The sequence below is a fragment of the Babylonia areolata genome, chromosome 31 (genome assembly GCF_041734735.1).
Source record: "Babylonia areolata isolate BAREFJ2019XMU chromosome 31, ASM4173473v1, whole genome shotgun sequence".
NCBI lineage: Eukaryota > Metazoa > Mollusca > Gastropoda > Neogastropoda > Buccinidae > Babylonia > Babylonia areolata.
In genome coordinates this window covers 30338594-30358205 of record NC_134906.1, presented here as the reverse complement: position 1 = coordinate 30358205, position 19612 = coordinate 30338594, and the positions used below count along the sequence as shown (strand labels likewise).

The 19612-nt window shown below is 43.8% G+C and overlaps 1 protein-coding gene across 2 annotated transcripts; it reads left to right on the top strand.

Moving 5' to 3' along the window:
• Positions 1–26: 26 nt before the first annotated feature.
• Positions 27–9993, top strand: LOC143276167 (uncharacterized). Of its 2 annotated transcripts, XM_076580591.1 has the most exons (3): positions 27–181; positions 3587–4555; positions 8096–9993. In XM_076580591.1, the coding sequence occupies exons 2-3, from the start codon at positions 3604–3606 to the stop codon at positions 8608–8610; spliced, it is 1467 nt and encodes a 488-aa protein (XP_076436706.1). In that variant the 5' UTR covers positions 27–181; positions 3587–3603; the 3' UTR covers positions 8611–9993. The 2 variants fall into 2 exon arrangements, with proteins under 2 accessions (XP_076436706.1, XP_076436707.1); XM_076580592.1 differs by lacking the exon at positions 27–181.
• The last annotated feature ends 9619 nt before the right edge of the window (positions 9994–19612 follow it).

The following is a 19612-nucleotide window of genomic DNA, read 5'->3' as shown; positions in this document are numbered from 1 at the left end:
AGATAGCAACTGCCAATGAACAGACAGGGCTGGGTTGTCAAGACTGACGTCACACGGTGCAGCCGTCAACAAACGGGTAGGGCCTGGGGTCCTGATGTCTCTATTCAGTCATCGATATCAGGCAGAGACGGACGTGCATACTGGAGTTTCCGTTTAGGTATCTACACATCGCGTGAGCAAAGTGAGTTTGATGTTTGATTGTTGTGAGCGGCACACTCCCTGTGGTACGATGACTTGATGGGTGATAGTGTGAGGGCTGAATGTTTAGTGAGTATCAGTATCAGTATCAGTAGCTCAAGAAGGCATCACTGCTTTTAGACAAATCCATATATGCTACACCACATCTGCCAAGCAGATGCCTGACCAGCAGTGTAACCGAACGCGCTTAGTCAGGCCTCGAGGGGAAAAAATGGAAGAAAAACGAAAAAGGAAGAAGAATTAAATCAATAGTGAGTGTTTGTGGTCTGTAGCAGACAGTGTCTTGTGTTAACTTCATTGTTGACAGATAGTGTGAGGACAGGGAGGTGAACTTTGGCTGTGGTCACATGTAAATCGATTTTCGTTTCTAGATTTCAGTAGCTTTTAGCATTTAGTTGTCATGTTTATTAGTTGTCATTTCTTGTTCAGAATGTGGAGTGATAGCTCAGAGATAACGCGTCTGCCTAGGAAGTGAGAGAATCTGAGCGTACTCGTTCGAATCATGGCTCAGCCACCGATATTTTCTCCCTCTCCACTAGATCTTGAGTGGTGGTCTGGACGTTAGTCATTCGGATGAGACGAAAAACCGAAGTCCCATGTGCAGTTAGTGCACGTAAAAGAACCCACAGCAACAAAAGGGTTTTTCCTGGCAAAATTCTGTAGAAAAATCCACTTTGATGGGAAAAACAAATAAAACTACATGCAGGAAAAAATACAAAATAAAAAGGGTGGTGCTGTTGTGTAGCAACGCACTCTCTCTGTGGAGAGAAGCCCGGATTTCACTCAGAGAAATCTGTTGTGATAAAAAAATACAAAACAAATACAATACAATGTTTGTGTCACGGCTCGTGGCATTCATTTGTTTGTGTGTTCGTCTCCCTTCCCCTCCTCTCCCCTCCTCTCCCTTCCCCTCTCCCTTTCTCCCTCCTCTCTCCCCCTTTTGCTCTATGTTATTTTGTGTGCTCAGTTCTGTTCCGAACTGAAGCACGTGAATCTGTCGTGATGTGTGTCTGACATGTCCTTAGTCCTTCTCGCTCTGAACTCTTGAGATGAGTTCGGAGTTAACATCGTTTTGAAGGAAGGGTTTTGCTTTGCCTTTGGTGCGAGCTTTGGAAGGAGAAGGGTCGCCCTCTTGGACAGTCGTGGGGTTCGATTCTTGTGTGACCCCCTTCTGCCTCTGTGTGGATCTGTGTTCTGTGTTCTCTCTTGGGCCAGTATTGTGCCAGATTCCTGGTGACAGGTGGGGGGGGGGAGTTGTATAGTTTGTCCTCGTGGTGTTAGCGTTGTAACTTGACATATGTTGGTTTTGGGTGTGTATAATGTTAAGGGAGGTTTTTTTATCAAACATCTTTTAAATCCAGTATTCTTTTATTTCTAAATATTTTGAGATAATTGATAAGGTTGTGTTTAGGGTTGTTTTGCTATGTATTCAGCTCGAGTTGTTTCCGATTTATTTCCTTTGTGAACTGTGTCCAACTGCAGCCTAAGATTTCCAAAACGTTTGTGTGGTGTTTGAAATGTGATTGGTAGATTGCAATATTGGCTCATTGAGTTTTGTTTCGGTAGTTTGAAACCACAAGGATAGATACCGACATTTTGTCATTTAGGGTAAATGTCTCTTTCGGATTGCATGCAAGTTTAACTCCTTCATTACTGGATAAATCATAAAAATTTCATGTACTTTTGGCGTTCGTAGCATTGTGTGAAATTGACTGTATATAATAAGATAACCAATTATTCCCTTAGTGCATTCCGTATCACTCCAGGAAGGGGAGGGGGGGTACTCCTTCATAATGTTAGAGCATAATCTACAGAGATATGGGAGTCTTATTACAGATTTGTTCCCTGTGATTTATTCCTGTGGGTTCCCCCTGACTGCCACCCCGACGGGACTCCAGGATTCGCCTTTTCAGTGGTGGTCATTCCACTTCATCCCTGTCCGTTCCAAACTCCCTCACTCCCACTCCTTTCCCCGACCCCCATATTTTCCAACGCCCTCGCCCACAGTCCCTCATCCCGTTCCACCCTCTCCGATTCTGCGGGCGTACGACTTAAGCCAGTTCAGTGATGCTGGCCTTCAACAGATGAACTTGATTTAGGTTCAAGTGAACTGACATTTTTTTCGCGTAGATCTGTGCTGCCGTTACTAGGGCTTACGGTGTCGTGGTCATGCTGCTATGGTGTAACCAAAGAGTGTTGCTGTAGTTAATTGTTTAAATTTGTGTGTCTGGACCAGGGTATTCCAAGTGCAACAACAGTAAAGAATTGAGCTGAATTATATATGTCTGTGTTTTGTGTTGTCGGGATGTTAGTTAGTGTGGGAAGGTGCGGGGGGGGGGGGGGGGGGGGGGGGGGGGGTTCATGGGCAACCCCTTGTGGGTTGTGACAGTTTGTCATATTTAGCTTTAGGTTTATGAGGTCAGAGCTAACAGCAATATCTTTATGTCAATTTTCATGTTATCTTAACTCGTTTCCAGCAAACTGAAAGTTGTGTTATCATTGTCAGTCTGTCCTTGAGTGTGTATTGGTCTGAAATTGATGACAGTACATGTGTATCTGTCTGTAAATTCTGAAGCAAAGGTCAAGTCATCATTATACTAAATGTGTACAACTGGAATTCATAACTGAACAACAGTGTCAACACAGGCAGGAAAACATCAGACAAAAGTATTGTCACTGTCACTACAGTAGCTCATAGCTGATTTAAGCCATTATATTCCTGTGATGTAAAAACATCTTGGTTTGTGGATGAGATTATCAAAACTCTGTTGTCTTGGGTACCTGATAAACAACACAGTCAGGAAACGTAAAAATGAACACCGAAAATGTGTAATCCATGACCCTACTAAGTCAGCATTGACATACTGTTTATCTGGTTACAAATCAACAAACAAGTACTGCTGCTGCTTGCACAGAAAATGCACTAAGCTTCAAGCCATTCATATCTTAACGTGGTCCACTTGCAGACGGGTAAATAAGAGGAAATGGAAAAATAAACACAGAAACGTCCTCACAAAGGGAAGCTCCAAACCCGTTCGTATACTCCTCATTTGACATGTTCACACAAAAACGACGGCGGAATCAGTGTGAACTTAGAAATTACATTGTTCATCAACAGTTATATGGATACATTTATCTTGTCTCTAGAAACTGTTGATGTCCTTGATTGCACTGTGGTCATTAAATGGAGATGTGTTCTGTGTGAACTCACTACCAGGGAACAGCGTTATTGATGTGGTCAAACTGTGGTCAGTATTCAGGTGTTAAAATGGTCAGTCATAGATTGATCAGTCGTCATCGTCCTTGAAACTATCTTGACATCTGCTGTTCATGTCACATGCAATAATGTTTCTCTCTCTCTCTCTCTCTCTCTCTCTCTCTCTGTCAGATTCCTCTGAAGTCACCATGGCAACTGGAGGGCAACCCAGAGCCCCACAGCCCACAGGACCTGTGACGTCACTCACAGACTGTCCCCAGTGTGGGTCACTATGTCTGGGTGCAATCATCCTGCCCTGTGGGGACATCAGCTGCAGGAAATGTCTCCACAAAGCACTGGACCCACTGGGCCCAAAGGCTGGATGTCGGCAATGTGGAAAACAACTGGACGTCCCTAGGGACCAGGCCCTGACCTTCAGCCAGCTGGTAGAGAGGTTTGGATTAGACCCCGTGGTTGGGCAGCTGGTGTACCGGGAATTAGAGAAAGAAACCGATATCCGATGCCATAACTGCTCAAACAACAACGCCACTCATGTGTGTTGGGACTGTCAGGAATACTATTGTGACTCCTGTACATCTAATCATCGTAAGATGGGTGCTGCCCAAGGCCATGTTCTGCACATGTTGCCACAGGCCATGCACAACGCTCCCTCAGGGTCCCGTTCTTCACCCAGACCCAGGTCATCATCTCTCCTGTCAACAGCCTCCCTGGAAAGTATCCGTAACGATGGTGACTCTCAGTCAGCTGCCACGCCACATGGAAAGTCCAGAGGAGTGAAGGAGTGGAAGGCCTGGGTAAAGGAGGAGGTTCCCCTCTTAAAGCAGGCGTCTGATGAACAGCAGAAGGTCTCCACCACGCTGCAGGACGTAATGAATCTGGGACAGCAGCTCCTCAACAGGGTCCAGGCACAACAACATGTGCTAGATAACTACCAGCATCAGCTGCCTCGTTTCAGCGTCAGCCAGTCGTCTGATCCTAACAGCTCCACCGTTATGCTCACAAGCCCTGACGTCACCGTGGACGTGAGGACAGAGCCTCTGGAAAGACGTGTGCGTGACGTCAGACAGTGTCACCACTGCCCCAAGCTGAACGAAGTGGAGGCGATCAGAAGTCAGCTGAGTCGGCTGTTGCACTCGGCAGGTCAGTGACTGAGGGAATGGGTCATGGGAACAGGGGTGGGGGTGGGGGATGGAGAGAGGAGAGGGGGGGGGGAGGTGGTTAGACAAGAGAGGTATTTGGACAACTGGAGGAAGGACATTTTGGATGATGATGATGATGACGATGGCGATCACAACTACACAGTGAATGATTATTAATCCCTTGTAGGCAGAGACTGTCACAACTGCTCCCCTGTCTAGAGGAATTTCATTAATAGGTAGAATGAATGAAAATGCGTGGTGTCATGTCAGGGAATCATTATGAAACATATGTTATTATTTGACGTCACAGACTTGTTGTTATAGAGACAGTGCTGAAAATGTTTGTATTGGAGACCAGTCTGAGTTATCCAATGACAGACTGGAAGCTTGATCTGCATGTATGATAAATGTATCATTGTGTGTTGTAACACATAATGAATTTACTCAGAAACACATCAACTGTCACCATAGCAACAACCAATGAAAAAGCTTAAATCTAACCGTTCTCAGACAGTCTGCTGTTCCGGTATTCAGGGAGTTTCATTACTGAAGCAAACGGATGCATGAGCAGATCTAATTGTGTCTTTAAAAAAAAAATCCGCAACTCGTTCGAATCTAGAAAGTGTGCAGTGATCCAACTTGCTCTGCATTCGCGGTATGGCGTCGTGACCTCGTCCAGTGGAAGCAAGTCCTACACAAGAGACAAGTGCTGAGGTCGGAGGGATGCCAGGAGAGAAGTCCAGGTCAACCTGAGCCAGACGAGCAGGGAACAAGTTCTGGTAGGGCCTTGTCTGGACTGACGACCTGACCAGGGTATTTTTCACGAACCTTTGGGTAAGAAGAAAATGGTTGATTCTGTTTTTGGATTAATTAAAATAAATCTAAAGGATACCTATCATTTAGATTCATTCAGTGGTAATTTAGATCTGGTCTGGTCAGGGGGTGCAATGATAGACCAGTTCACTGTCATTGTATTATTGTGATTATAGCAATTTTATATTGAATGTGCGTTGCATATCCTAATGTATCATCTCGCTACAACAAAAGATGTTAATTTAAGATGACAGCGTATCATTAGAACTTGTGTGCAGCTGACAGTAAGTTACATTGGATATTGGTGGGATAGAGACTTTTGGCCTTGATGTATCATCTAAGAGATTTGGTGTGACTGGACACAGAGTGACAATGTCACGTATGTAACAATAATTGAGAGGACTGTTGTGGCTAAATGATCACAACGCCTAGTTAGATCACGAAGTTGAGTGGCTGTTTGGCACTTCAAGCTTTGACCATTGATGCTGGCGAGATGTTTGACAAAACATGACAGTTGGTATTGTTTATTCAACGGATTAGCTCTGCATTCATGGTTAGAAGACATAAGAATATCACAGTAACTGCAAAATGATACAGTTTGACTGAGAACTATCATAGCTGTTTAAAGTGTGTTGAGGCATGTTAACGATGATATGGTTAGATGTACACTAAATGACGAGTTACAAACTCTGTTATTTCTAAGTCATAAAAATAGGAGTAGTAGGGAAGTGTTGGGTATATTTGCAGGTATGAGGAAGGCTGCCAATAGGAAGACTGCATTGTGATTTCCTTTTTAACAGGTGTTTTTTGTGGATTCTCTTTATTCACTTGGAACCAGTAGGCTCACATCCTGTTGGACAACCTCTAACTCCCATCTACACTGACGTCTGCTGTCTACCATCCAACCACTACCAACCGCTTGGATCAGATGAGTGATGATTCCTTTTCTCCCAAATGGAGAACATGTTCTCTTGTTTCCACTGTCATTTGGTTGTTGTTGTTGCTATGATAATCACCAGTTTGAAACAGTGCACTCTTGTGTGGTCTCTCATTCAGAGTGAATGTGGTTGTGGTGAGTGATGGCTACCCTGGGGTAACACCAGGTGTGTGACAGTTCCTGACCCACTTGCTACTTTCACGAGACTTTGTTGAAAACGAATATTAATCTGAAGATTATCAGGATTATGCAAAGTACCACAATCACCACACACATCCCACAAAACAATGTTTGCTGCTTGTTTCAACACATCACACTGATAATACTTCCAGTAATGATGATGATGAAAATAGTAATAACGATAATGATGATAATATCAAAGTGTCATGGCAACAATAATGATGATAATAATAATGATATATATGATATTGTTATCATTATCAATATTGTCATCACTATTTTTTCAATCATTATTTAACAATGTAGGTTATGTGTACAGTACTGAATCCTGTCTAAGTGTGTCTGATATCATGCAGATTCCAGCAGTCGATCAGATGTCTGACACTCAGAGGCTGGTTGCACGGCACACACCATGGAGGTTCTTCACCTTTCAGAAGAAAAGAATGTCAGATAAGAATGACCCGTGTGCAGCCTGCAGAGAACATTTTCCTTTCCTGTTTCCTACAACGGAGGGAAGGAATTCCTTGAGGTCAGGACGAATCTGAAACATCTTGTTGTCAGTCTGCAGATTCCATTCCTCCTGCCAGAGGTGTTCCACATGGGAATGAAGTCTTGGCTTGAGGTCCGTGTACAGTAACGTGGCATGAGAAAACGGTTCCTGATCTATGGCACTTTTTTCAGTCAATCAGCCATTTGTTCCTCTAGAATGATATCAGACAGAAACATTTTATGGCTAGCTCGAAAAAGATCCTGTTCCGGGATAGACATACATTGACATGATCTTTTTACTCTGTAATAACATCTTAACGCCATGCCTGCTTCACGTGGATGATTGGGATGTGAGCGGACTGGATCTTTCAACACTTCAATCCACCTTTTAACATATTTTCATTTCTCTACCACTGGTTTTACGAACTGACAGGTATTCAGCCCTTAAATGGCACTTCTGCAATTGGCTACAACCAACATGATATGATTTGATTTGTTTTGATTTGGTTAGATTTCATTGCCTAAATATGAATACTCAAGGAATATTTACACATATTACTAAATGAAAAAAACAAAACAAACTATTTCAACTTCCAATCATTTGTTTTAAAACGTGTTCAAGTGTAGTGCACCCCCCACACCCCTCCACCCCCTGCCTCCCCCACCCCCTACACACACACACACACACACACACACCAAGAAACGTCACAATGCTTTGTACGAAACAAAACACGTCACTGACATTTTTTCTAATCCCTGTCAAGTGAAACAAGCCATGTGTATCTTTCTCAGCTTCATTGGGGGTGTTTAAGAAAACTTCACAAAATCAAATGAACTAATAAAGAAAGTTCATTGTGTGATATGGATATCAGGACATAGGGAAAACAATTATGATGGTATCGACAACGACGACAACGACGACGATGATAATGATGACGATGACAACAGTTTTGAAGGCGTGTGCTGCTGCTGACATTTTTACAGGTGGAGATGGCGATGTGACAATGAAAACGTGGTGATAAAGATGAGAACAACAACGACATCGACGACGATGATGAATGATGATGATGATGTTGATGATGATGTTGTTGTTGATGATGATGATGCTGATGACTGTTGCAGACCAACAGACCAGTCCAGACGCCACCTCCACCACAACGGGAACGTCTTCCACCCCCTCCCCCATTCCCACCCCCACTGCAGCTCACCTCCCCCCACCCTCCCTCTCCTCCACCACCCCCACATCATCACCCCTCTCCCCACCCACCCACCCTGCCACCCCCACCTTCACCCCACCTGTTGACGTCATGACGACGGCACCACAGTGTGTGTTCCAGACGTCGCCCACAACAGCAGACGACAAAGACACACCCTGCATCACTGCCGTTGTCTGTCTGCCGGACAACAGACTGGTCATGGCGGACAACAACAACAGGAAGGTGAAGGTGATGGGCGTGGCGCCCCCCCACACTGTGTCCCCCTGTCTCACTGTTGGTGAAGCACCATGGGCCCTGGCTGTTCTGTCTGACGGTCTGGTGGCCATGACGACGGATGAACCAGTCATCTACCTCATGGCAGTGACTGACACCGTGACAGTGCGGTCACGTGTCCAGACAGTCAGAGAGTATCGGGAATAGCCGGGCACAGTGACGGACATCTCGTTGTAGGTTGTGAGGAATCCGGCAATGAGCCCGCTGCTGTGCACGTGCTGAACAGGCAGGGTCACGTGGTCCGCACGCTCACGGACAGCACCAGGCTGACAGGACTGAGGTCACCTGGTATCTGTTTGACTCTGGTGACCACGTCCTGGTGTCAGACTGTGACACACACCTGGTGCACCAGGTGTCTGTCCGTTCTGGCCAGGTGACCCACACCTTTCAGCACGAGCACGTGGTGAGGCCTAGACAGGTGTGCACTGACAGTGACAACAATGTGTATGTTGCTAGTTGTATGGTAAGTGTGTGTGTGTGAGGAGCAGAGGGGGAGAGTGGAGACAACTGGTGACGCCCTCTCTGCACCGTTCATCACGGTGTGTCTTTCCTCAGTGTCTGTGTCTGACCAGCTCTGGTCATCTGGTGGTGGGGTGGGGTGGTGTGTTGTTGGTGACTGTGTTGTTGTCGGTTATAAACTGTCGTAGTGAATGACTTGTGTGCTGGGTCGTTTTTCTTCCTGTTGTAGAGAGATAGATCTATCTATATATTGATCTCTAAATCTATCTGTCTCTAGATCTATCTACTTTTCTGTCTACATATATGAATCTATGTATGTTTGTATATGTATGCATGTGTGTGTGTGTGTGTGTGTGTGTGTGTGTGTGTACTATGCATATGTGTGTCTCTGTATATGTGTTTGTGTGTGTGTGTGTGTGTGTGTGTTATGCATATGTGTGTCTCTGTATGTGTGTGTGTATTATGCATATGTGTGTCTCTGTATGTGTGTGTGTGTGTGTGTGTGTGTGTGTTTGTGTGTGTTATGCATATGTGTGTGTTGTGTGTGTGTGTGTGTTGAAATAAAACACACCTTACCAGACATGTCAACTCTTCAACTTAATACGTCATCATAACATGACGTCATGGCAGCACAAACAAAAAACAAAAAACACCAAATTATTTTTGTATTGTCTCTGTCTCTGTCATGATTTGTTTGGGGTTGATGTTAAATAAATCAATTTTGTTTATTCGTTCTATAAATTGTTACACATTATCTGTGTTTGTATCACATGTTGGGCTGACCAGTGCACACCTGGCCGATGCAAAACGAGATATGGTAATTTTTATTATTTTATTTTTCGTGTTACAACGCGGACTGTACTATCTTTCAAGCAGTTATACAAAGGTTTTAAAGTCTGGTTTGGAACACAGCAAAATGTGCATTCTGACCCTTTCTGTAGTTTGCTTCTTCGTGTTTTCACAGCAACGCTGCAGCCGTTTCCTTGGAGACCAGTTTCATTTTATGTTGTCTGTGATTTGTTGGTGGTCTGTTCCGATTCTGGCCAATACACAAAGCGTGTTCTGAACTCATCTTCGTGTGTAGTGTTCCTTCTCATTCGTATACATGACAAACATAACGTGTTTTACATTAATATGTGCCTCTCTCTCTCTCTCTCTCCTCTCTCTCTCTCTCTCTCTCTCTCTCTCTGTGTGTGTGTGTGTGTGTGTATGTGTGTGTGTGTGTTTGTGTGTAAGAGAGATTGAAGAACCGATGCAATTATTCATTTTTAGATCGGTAGACGGACAGGCAGATCAACATGCAGACATACAGACAATAGCGAATGTTAAACATTTGAAGTGGCCACTATTGCCATGGGAGTTTACAGGCAGAAACAAACGTATTTTCTTTACAATAACAACAACAACAAGAACAAGAGCAACAAAATAAAACACCATCCCCAAGTATAAGAGCAACAATGAAAACATCAAAACGAGACCAGCATTTTAAAACAAGAGAAACAAATCACCAGGAACGAGATCAACAAGAAGAAGAAAAAAAGCCAACAATAATACGACGATGGCATGAAGAAAAAAAAAGACGAAAAACGCACTCCCCCCCCGCCCCCCCTCCCGGCCCCCTCCCCCAAAAACCCAACAACAAAAAACACCTAAATGAAAAGCACCAACGAATCAGCGACAACAGCATTAGTTGGAACCCCCACCCCACTACCCCCATCACAGCCAACACCAATTTCAGTGTCAAGTTGGCGTCGGAACTTGTATGCTGATCCATATACAATGCACCACTGCTTGATAGCCAACCAACCAACCAACCAACCAACCGACTGACTGACTGACGGACTGACTACCTACCTACCTACCTACCTACCTACCTAACTAACCCGTACATAACATACTTTTTATCATTCCACAGACTTGGGCCAGTGCTTTATTGTTTCAGTTGTCACACAAATGTCTTGGTGTTTGTCGTTGTAATGAGAAAGACACAGATCCAACCAGCTTGCAGGCACAGAAAACTGCCTTTTCTACTGCATGAGAAAAAACATAGCAGGTCTTGCCCCAGAAATAACCATATCAGTAAACGAACAAACAAACAAACAAATATGTAAATGATTAAATAAATAAAGAAAGAAATAAACACATAGATAAATAAATAAATGAATGATGATAAACAAAGAAACCAACAAGCAATTGATATAACTAAACAAATGAAAATAAATGAATAAATACATAGATTGATAAATAGATTGGACAAAAATACATTCACAAACATTCGGATGAGACGATAAACCGAGGTCCCGTGTGCAGCATGCATTTAGCGCACGTAAAAGAACCTACGGCAACTAAAGGGTTGTCACTGGCAAAATTCTATAGAAAAATCCACTTAGATAGGAAAACAAATAAAATTGCAGGTAGAACAATACCAAAAAAAGAGTGGCACTCTCAGTGTAGCGACGCGCTCTCTCTGGGCAGAGCAGCCCGAATTTCACACAGAGAAATCTGTTGTGGCAAAAAGACAAATACAATTACATACATTATGTCAGTTTCAGTTTTCATTTGATGGAGGTGTCCATATATGTACACACATACATACATTATTTGAGTTTCAGTTTTCATCTGACGGAGGTGTCCAAGTATGCAGGTTGATCCATATGCGTTACACTGCATCTGCTTAAAAACAACAACAACAACAACAACAAAACCCCTAAAAACTACAACAAACCTCAACCCCCCCACCCACCTTACTCCCCTTCCCCCCCCTCCCCTCCCCTCCCCGCCATTTTCCTCAGTCAGCAGTCCCCCAGTTCGTCAGTGCAACCTCCAACAACACAAATTATGTGCACCACCCGTCACAGCCAAGGTACACAACTCCAGCAAAACTCACGAAGCGAATACATTGAAAGAGTTTAGTACCTTGCTCTCGTCAGCGCGCAGATGAGGGTTTTTTTTTTTTTTTTTTTTTTTTTTTCAACTGACACAATTTATTGTGTGCCTTTTATTGATTGTAATAGCTGATCATTATTTTCAAAGGTATAATATATTGACATTTTTATTGCGTGCGTTGAGTTGATAGAAGGATGACATTGTTCTTCTTGTTGTTGCTGCAGGATAGTTTGCACGCGTGCACACACACACACACACACACACACACACACACACACACACACACACACACACACACACACACACACACACACACACACACACACACACACACGTGTGTATGCACATACACACATACGCGCACTCATGTACAAGCAGGAACGCGCGCGCGCGCGCACACACACACACACACAAACACACACCCACCCACATAAACACAGACACACACACACACACACACACACACACACATATGCACACGTACGCAGGGACAAACACACACACATACATGCACTCACGCACACACGCACGCACGCACGTACACACACACACACACACGCACACACTCGCGCATGCACTCACGCACGCATACAAATACATGCACACACACACAGACGCATGCACGCATGCATGCATACATATACATATGTATGCACGGACGCACGAACGCACGCACGCACATACACACACACGCATTCACGCACAAGCATGTACGCACACACACACACACACTCGCGCACGCGCGCGCATGCACGCACGTAAACTCGCGCGCACGCGTACACACACACACACGCACACACATGTGCGCGTGCCGTACATACACGCACACACACACACACACACACACCACTTACAAACTACCCCCGAAAACAGACACTGGTTGCCTGAACATCGAGGTAAAAGCGATCTTGTGTGAAGAAGCCCAGTCGTAAAGACACTGAACGTGGGGGGTTACAAGAACGCTGAAGAAGAAGCCGACTGGATATGGTAAGGGAGAGCACCTCATGTCACGGCTCTTACCAACTTCCAAAACTGGATTGTTTCCCTTGAATAGACAGGATCAAATAGATAAATCAATACAAGAAATAATTGAATAAATCAACGAATAAATATATAAATAATTGACCGAATGAATAAATAACAAGTTAATAAGTAATAAATATATAGGAAACAAACAAATAAAAGAAATGATTAAATAAATCAATGAATAAAGATATAAAATAAACAAATAAATAAATTGATTAATAGATGAATAAATAAATAAATAAATAAATAAACAAGGAAGACATGAAGAAAAGAAATGATTACATGAATCAAGGAATAAATATTCTAACAAATGTATGAATGAATGAATGGATAAATGAACGAATAAAGAAATAAATGTTGTTTTCAGTTTCATCCCTGTCATTGTGTACTAATGGGGTTTTCAGTTTCATCTACGTCATTTTCTTTGTCAGTCTCAGTCTTGTCAACGTCCACAGGAAACTGTAAGTATTCTGAATGCATTAATCGCATTGTTAGTGTATTCCATTGTCAGTGTATAGTGTTGTATTGCTTTGTGTTTTGCTGTGTCTTGTTAAGTTATGCTGTGTTGTACTGTACAGTGCTGTGTTGTACTGTGCTGTACTGTGTTGTGCTGTGTTGTACTGTACTGTGCTGTTGTACTGTGCTGTACTGTGTTGTGTTGTACTGTGCTGTACTGTTTTGTTTTGTACTGTGCTGTATTTACTCTCTGCTGTTTGTACTGTGCGTACTGTGTGTACTGTCTGTACTGGTGGTACTGTGTTGTGCTGTTTGTACTGTACTGTGCTGATTACTGTGGCTGTACTGTCGGTAACGTTTGTGCTTGTGTTGTACGGAACTGTGGCTGTGGTACTGTGGCTGGACTGTGTTGTGTTGTACTTGCTGTATTGTACTCTCTGTGTTGTACTGGTTGTGTTGGTACTGAACTGAGCTGTTTTGTATTTGTACTGTGCTGGGCTTACTGTTGCTGTGCTGTGTTTCACTGTGCAGACTGTGCTGTGTTTTGTACTGTTCTGTCTGTGTTGTGTTGTACTGTGCTGTCCTGTGTTTGTGACGGTGCTGTCCTGTGTTGTGTTGTACAGTGCGTCCTTTTGTGTTGTACTGCGCTTGTCCTGTGGTTGTACAGTCTGTCCTGTGTTGTACTGTGCTGTACTGTGCTGTCCTGTGGTTGGTTGTACTGTGCTGTCCTGTGTTGTGTTGTACTGTGCTGTCCTGTGTTGTACTGTGCTGTCCTGTGTTGTGTTGTACTGTGCTGTCCTGTGTTGTGTTGTACTGCGCTGTCCTGTGTTGTACTGTGCTGTCCTGTGTTGTACTGTGCTGTCCTGTGTTGTGTTGTACTGTGCTGTCCTGTGTTGTGTTGTACTGTGCTGTCCTGTGTTGTACTGTGCTGTCCTGTGTTGTACTGTGCTGTCCTGTGTTGTGTTGTACTGTGCTGTCCTGTGTTGTACTGTGCAGTCCTGTGTTGTGTTGTACTGTGCTGTCCTGTGTTGTACTGTGCTGTCCTGTGTTGTGTTGTACTGTGCTGTCCTGTGTTGTACTGTGCTGTCCTGTGTTGTGTTGTACTGTGCTGTCCTGTGTTGTACTGTGCTGTCCTGTGTTGTGTTGTACTGTGCTGTCCTGTGTTGTGTTGTACTGTGCTGTGTTGTGTTGTACTGTGCTGTGTTGTGTTGTACTGTGCTGTCCTGTGTTGTACTGTGCTGTCCTGTCCTGTGTTGTACTGTGCTGTCCTGTGTTGTGTTGTACTGTGCTGTGCTGTGTTGTACTGTGCTGTGCTGTGTTGTACTGTGCTGTGTTGTGTTGTACTGTGCTGTCCTGTGTTGTACTGTGCTGTCCTGTGTTGTGTTGTACTGTGCTGTCCTGTGTTGTGTTGTACTGTGCTGTCCTGTGTTGTGTTGCACTGTGCTGTGTTGTGTTGTACTGTGCTGTGTTGTGTTGTACTGTGCTGTCCTGTGTTGTACTGTGCTGTCCTGTGTTGTGTTGTACTGTGCTGTCCTGTGTTGTGTTGCACTGTGCTGTGTTGTGTTGTACTGTGCTGTGTTGTGTTGTACTGTGCTGTCCTGTGTTGTACTGTGCTGTCCTGTCCTGTGTTGTACTGTGCTGTCCTGTGTTGTGTTGTACTGTGCTGTGCTGTGTTGTACTGTGCTGTGCTGTGTTGTACTGTGCTGTGTTGTGTTGTACTGTGCTGTCCTGTGTTGTACTGTGCTGTCCTGTGTTGTGTTGTACTGTGCTGTCCTGTGTTGTGTTGTACTGTGCTGTCCTGTGTTGTACTGTGCTGTCCTGTGTTGTACTGTGCTGTGCTGTGCTGTACTGTGTTGTGCTGTGTTGTACTGTGCTGTTCTGTTCTGTACTGTGTTGTACTGTGTTGCACTGTACTGTGCTGTACTGTACTGTGTTATACTGTGCTGTGCTGTACTGTGTTGTGCTGTACTGTACTGTGTTATACTGTGCTGTGCTGTACTGTGCTGTGTTGTACTGTACTGTGTTATACTGTGCTGTGCTGTACTGTGTTATACTGTGCTGTGCTGTACTGTGCTGTGCTGTACTGTGCTGTGCTGTACTGTGGTGTACTGTGCTGTGCTGTTCTGTACTGTGGTGTACTGTGCTGTGGTGTACTGTACTGTGCTGTGCTGTGCTGTGCTGTGCTGTACTGTACTGTACTGTGCTGTGCTGTACTGTGCTGTGTTGTACTGTACTGTACTGTGCTGTGTTGTACTGTACTGTACTGTGCTGTGCTGTGCTGTGTTGTACTGTGCTGTGTTGTACTGTACTGTGTTGTAATGTGCTGTGTTGTGCTGTGATGTGCTGTACTGTGCTGTGCTGTACTGTGCTGTGTTGTACTGTGCTGTGTTGTGCTGTGTTGTACTGTACTGTGCTGTGTTGTGCTGTACTGTGTTGTACTGTACTGTGTTGTACTGTGCTGTGTTGTACTGTACTGTGTTGTAATGTGCTGTGTTGTGCTGTACTGTGCTGTGCTGTACTGTGCTGTGTTGTGCTGTGTTGTACTGTACTGTGCTGTGTTGTACTGTACTGTGTTGTACTGTGCTGTGTTGTGCTGTACTGTGCTGTGCTGTACTGTGCTGTGTTGTGCTGTGTTGTACTGTACTGTGCTGTGTTGTGCTGTACTGTGCTGTGCTGTACTGTGCTGTGTTGTGCTGTGTTGTACTGTACTGTGCTGTGTTGTACTGTACTGTGTTGTACTGTACTGTGCTGTGTTGTGCTGTACTGTGCTGTGTTGTGCTGTGCTGTGTTGTGTTGTAATGTGCTGTGTTGTACTGTGCTGTGTTGTACTGTGCTGTGTTGTGCTGTGCTGTGCTGTACTGTGCTGTGTTGTGCTGTGCTGTGTTGTACTGTGTTGTACTGTGCTGTGTTGTACTGTGCTGTGCTGTACTGTGCTGTGCTGTGTTGTACTGTGCTGTGTTGTACTGTGCTGTACTGTGCTGTGTTGTACTGTGCTGTGTTGTACTGTGCTGTGTTGTACTGTACTGTACTGTGCTGTGCTGTACTGTACTGTGCTGTGTTGTACTGTGCTGTGTTGTACTGTGCTGTGTTGTACTGTACTGTGCTGTGTTGTACTGTGCTGTGTTGTACTGTGCTGTACTGTGCTGTGTTGTACTGTGCTGTGCTGTACTGTGCTGTGCTGTGCTGTACTGTGCTGTGTTGTACTGTACAACTGTACTGGAGGCCAGGGAAGACACACAGACTGAAGACAGTGAACGTGGGAGAACGCGAAAGAGGAGCCCTTCCCAACCTGCTGCGTCAGAAGGGAGACAAACGTATCCTCGTCATTCGTCACGCCCACTTCTACACGGGCTTACTTCCCTTGCATGGACAAGCACGTTGACTGCCAAAATAAATAGATAAACAAATACATAAATGCATAGACAGATGAAGAAAAAAAGAAGAAAAAGGAAAAAAAAGAAAAGAAAAAGAAGAAAACAAAACGAAACAAAGCAAAAAAAGACAACAACAGATAGATAGATAGATAGATAGATAGGTAGATAGATAGATAGATAGGTAGATAGGTAGATAGATAGATAGATAGGTAGATAGATTATATATATATATATATATATATATATATATATATATATGTGTGTGTGTGTGTGTGATTTTTCAGTTTCTTCTCTTCAGAGTCAGTTATTTGTCATTGCCCACATGAAGCTTCAAGCATTCTGATATATCGTATTGTATCTCATCGTATCAACTCGTATCGTATTGCATCGTGACGTATGGTGACGTGTCTTGTCGAGTCGTGTCGCTTCATATCATGTATATCAGTGCATTGCAGTGCAGTTAAAAATCTCAAGACCTCAATTGTTCGTAAATGTTAGCCCGCAGTTCGCAATCCAGTTTATGTGCGTGCACACACACACACACACACACACACACACACACACACACACACACACACACACACACACACACACACACACACATGCGCGCGTTCACATACACCCGTTCACATAGAACTATTCCCATACACCCATTTACATGCACCACTTCGCATACATCCATTTACATGCCCCAGTTCACATACACCCATTCACATACACCCATTCACATACGCTCATTCACATAAATCCATTCACATGCACCAATTCACAGATACCTGTTCACATACACCCATACACATGTACCATTTCACATACACCTGGCCACATATATCCATTCACATGTACCAGTTTACATACACCCATTCACAGTCACATAAACTCATCCACAATCACCCATCCACACACACCCATTCACATACACTCATTCACATACAACACATCATTTCCAGTGTCCACGTCAACACACATACAACACATCATCTCCTGTGTCCACGTCAACACACATACAACACATCATCTCCTGTGTCCACGTCAACACACATACAACACATCATTTCCTGTGTCCACGTCAACATACATACAACACATCATCTCCTGTGTCCACGTCAACACACATACATCACATCATCTCCTGTGTCCACGTCAACACACATACAACACATCATCTCCTGTGTCCACGTCAACACACATACAACACATCATCTCCTGTGTCCACGTCAACACACATACATACACAACACATCATCTCCTGTGTCCACGTCAACACACATACAACACATCATCTCCTGTGTCCACGTCAACACACATACAACACATCATTTCCTGTGTCCACGTCAACATACATACATCACATCATCTCCAGTGTCCACGTCAACACACATACATCACATCATCTCCTGTGTCCACGTCAACACACATACATCACATCATCTCCAGTGTCCACGTCAACACACATACAACACATCATCTCCTGTGTCCACGTCAACACACATACAACACATCATCTCCAGTGTCCACGTCAACACACATACAACACATCATTTCCAGTGTCCACGTCAACACACATACAACACATCATCTCCTGTGTCCACGTCAACATACATACATCACATCATCTCCTGTGTCCACGTCAACACACATACATCACATCATCTTCTGTGTCCACGTCAACACACATACAACACATCATCTCCTGTGTCCACGTCAACACACATACAACACATCATTTCCTGTGTCCACGTCAACATACATACAACACATCATTTCCTGTGTCCACGTCAACACACATACAACACATCATTTCCTGTGTCCACGTCAACATACATACAACACATCATTCCCAGTGTCCACGTCAACACACATACAACACATCATCTCCTGTGTCCACGTCAACACACATACAACACATCATCTCCTGTGTCCACGTCAACACACATACAACACATCATTCCCAGTGTCCACGTCAACACACATACAACACATCATCTCCTGTGTCCACGTCAACACACATACAACACATCATTTCCTGTGTCCACGTCAACACACATACAACACATCATCTCCTGTGTCCACGTCAACACACATACAACACATCATTTCCTGTGTCCACGTCAACACACATACAACACATCATTTCCTGTGTCCACGTCAACACACATACAACACATCATCTCCTGTGTCCACGTCAACACACATACAACACATCATCTCCTGTGTCCACGTCAACACACATACATCACATCATCTCCAGCTGTTCTCATCACCAACAAGCAACATTACACTCAAACTTCCAGAACGTGAGATAGATACCCATATCTACGTACTGCAATGCATGCCATGTCTGATGTGTGTTGTTTCAAAGCCAGTAATGCAATGCCTGACATATCTGATGTGTGTTGATTCAAAATGCATGACATATCTGATGTGTGTTGATTCAAAATGCATGACATATCTGATGTGTGTTGATTCAAAGCCAGTACTGCAATGCATGCCATATCTGATGTGTGTTGATTCAAAGCCAGTACTGCAATGCATGACATATCTGATGTGTGTTGATTCAAAATGCATGACATATCTGATGTGTGTTGATTCAAAATGCATGACATATCTGATGTGTGTTGATTCAAAATGCATGACATATCTGATGTGTGTTGATTCAAAATGCATGACATATCTGATGTGTGTTGATTCAAAATGCATGACATATCTGATGTGTGTTGATTCAAAGCCAGTACTGCAATGCATGACATATCTGATGTGTGTTGATTCAAAATGCATGACATATCTGATGTGTGTTGATTCAAAATGCATGACATATTTGATGTGTGTTGATTCAAAATGCATGACATATCTGATGTGTGTTGATTCAAAATGCATGACATATCTGATGTGTGTTGATTCAAAATGCATGACATATCTGATGTGTGATGATTCAAAGCCAGTAATGC

Coding starts and splice junctions, on each gene's coding strand:
- LOC143276167 (XM_076580591.1), top strand. CDS start 3,604: ATGGCAACTGGAGGGCAACCCAGAGCCCCACAGCCCACAGGACCTGTG. Junction 4,556..8,095: donor TCGGCTGTTGCACTCGGCAG/GTCAGTGACTGA, acceptor TGACTGTTGCAG/ACCAACAGACCAGTCCAGAC.